At 45.1% G+C, this 2,495-nt stretch overlaps 1 protein-coding gene across 2 annotated transcripts; it reads left to right on the top strand.

The window, feature by feature from the left end:
* On the top strand, window positions 1-2,495 carry LOC110264811 (protein FAR1-RELATED SEQUENCE 5-like). Of its 2 annotated transcripts, none has more exons than XM_021107091.1 (2): window positions 1-405; window positions 1,300-2,495. In XM_021107091.1, exon 2 carries the CDS (start codon window positions 1,329-1,331, stop codon window positions 2,478-2,480), a length of 1,152 nt encoding a protein of 383 aa, XP_020962750.1. In that variant the 5' UTR covers window positions 1-405; window positions 1,300-1,328; the 3' UTR covers window positions 2,481-2,495. The 2 variants fall into 2 exon arrangements, with proteins under 2 accessions (XP_020962750.1, XP_020962749.1); XM_021107090.1 differs by having other exon boundaries at window positions 3-438; window positions 1,303-2,495.

Here is a 2,495-nt window from a genome sequence, read left to right as displayed (position 1 = left end):
TTGTAGAGTGTCCCGTTAGTGGTGTTGTTGGACCTTCAGGTTTGTTCGCAAAACAAGTTGGGGTAACCAAGGGAGTTGTTGGTGTGGGTGGATCAGTCTTTCCCTGTCACTCGGAAAAACCCTAGAAGCGTTCACCAAGATAGCCGCCGCGGGTCTGGTGACTGTTGCTATCTCCGGCGGTTGGCTTCCTCGTCTGTCACGGCTGCGCCCTCCCGGTGAAAGACCTCTCCACCGACGCCATTCTCCAGAGCATGCGTGGTACCCAAGGATCGATGGAAACAAAGGATCGGTGGTGATCACAGCCGCCATGCCTCTGAGGTGTGGTTGTCCTGTAGTGGGTGTTATTGCTCGTCATCCACGGTGCCTGTCAGTCGAAGGTTGGAGCTGGTTTGCCCAGTGAAGGATCAGCTTTGAGCTCGGGTCTCGAAATACTATCAGGTTAGGTTGAATTTGAGTATTGCGTCTGAAAGTTGTTTTGTGAAATTGTATGTTCTGGTATTGGCATGGAGGTGAAAATCTGAATTGTGATGTTGTGGTTAAAGGATTAGGGTAGTTGGTAAAAGAGTAAGCTAAATTAGATCATTGTTAGCATTCGACGAAGTCTGGTATGAACAAATTGGTAGATTCTTTAGAAATAGTATATAGTGAGAAATTAGTAAGTTCAATGTATTGTGGGTTTGGGAAATTGTTAATGCAACAGGTACTGCTAGCAATCTAGGCAACATAATCTATACATGGCTGTTGAGAGGTCAGTTCCTGTTACCGCCCCATAGGTAGTTGTCGTGGTTTAGTAATAAGTTTGATGTCTCGGACTTTTGCTAGGGTGATTTTGTGAAAGTAAGGAGTTGTATCAACCTACTAAGGAAGGACACCTTTATAGACACTAGAGACATCGACATGGTAATTTCAATGTTTTGTTTCATAGCGAGAAACCATGGACTATAAGACGAAAAGATGGTTGTAACCGATTTCTTATTAGATCGTGATTTTTTTTATATTATATGACCGGTTGCTTTTTTTGTTTTTTTAATTCGCGGCGATAAAATTTGGATAGGGTTTTTATCCTTTTGGCTACAATTCTGCCGGGAACGCAGATAAAGTTACGGTGCCGGGTAGGTTATTAATTTTTTCGAAATTTAACTTATTTAATATGCACTAAAGTTGGTGAGGTATGTTTAGACCCATTGGTTTTGCCTTATTTGTGGAGTAAGATATAGTCCGTTTATGATAGCATTGGTCAATGTTTTGACTGTACTAACGGCGTGGTTGTGAGCATGATTTGTCTATTTTGTATGTGACCAGGCTAGAAGGTTACCAAGTTGTTTCCAATGGATTTCAGTCATTCGTTTAACAGTGAGGGCGAAGACTCGGTTGGGAGTGCCTCCGATGATAGTTGTGGACATTATTGTCCTAGTGGTGATACATACGACGACGAGGAGAACCTCGAATGCAGTGCGGGTGGCGCTAGCGGGGAAAATAGTGAAGGTGGTGCCGATGATGGTGATGGGTCGGGTGATGCAGATGATGTGGCAGAGGGTTGTCTCCGCCGGCCAGTCGCTGCGAAGGACTTCTTGGGAAAAGAGTTTGCAACTAAGGAGGATGCTTACGCTGCCTACAAGGAATTCGCTAAATTAAGGGGTTTCGGAGTTCGGAAGGGAGATGTAGCTCGTGTGAATGGGGTGTTGATTAGGAGAGACTTTTTCTGTCATCGACAAGGTACAAGACATCCAAAGCACTACGACCGTCATGAGCGAGTAAGGGAGGAGAGGTTGGAGAGTCGCACGGACTGCAAGGCAAAGTTGAAGATTTACTATGATATGCAGCATAGTGTGTGGAGGGTCAGCACCATCGTAGACGAACACAACCACGAGCTTGCCCCAGCAGTGTTCGCACGTCTCCTTCCTAGTAATCGGAAGATGAGTGAGGGTGACAAGGCACAGGTGGATAGTTGGAAGCAATTTGGGATCGCAACGTCGAAAACAATGGCTTACATGGCGGGGCAAGTTGGTGGGTATGGCATGCTCCGATTTACCAAACGGGATGTGTATAATTATGTTCACGGGCAAAGGGTTGCACGAATAATCGACGGTGACGCCGTGGCGACTATCAGTTATTTGGAGGGAAAGGCAAATGCTGACATGAGGAGCGTGGCGAGATACACACGAACCCCGGACAATCGTTTGGGCAGCCTATTTTGGACTGACGGTGAGATGATGACGGATTATCAGCTTTTTGGTGACGTCTTGGCCTTTGATTCGACGTACCGATCTAAAAAGTACAAGAAGCCACTGGTGGTTTTCTCTGGATCAAATCACCACAAACAAACAACTATATTTGGGTTCGCATTGTTGGAGGATGAGGAGGTCCGCACTTATAGGTGGTTATTGCTAAACCTGCTAGATGTAATGGCGCACTTATCTCCATTGGATTATTTTTTATTCTATTGTATTTTTCTTTTAAATTTGGTAACTTTATCATAAGACCATGGGGTTGCA

Source organism: Arachis ipaensis, chromosome B07, assembly GCF_000816755.2.
Source record: "Arachis ipaensis cultivar K30076 chromosome B07, Araip1.1, whole genome shotgun sequence".
NCBI lineage: Eukaryota > Viridiplantae > Streptophyta > Magnoliopsida > Fabales > Fabaceae > Arachis > Arachis ipaensis.
Note: the sequence above shows the minus strand (reverse complement) of the source record. Positions and strands in the feature narration are given on the sequence as shown.

Coding starts and splice junctions, on each gene's coding strand:
- LOC110264811 (XM_021107091.1), top strand. CDS start 1,329: ATGGATTTCAGTCATTCGTTTAACAGTGAGGGCGAAGACTCGGTTGGG.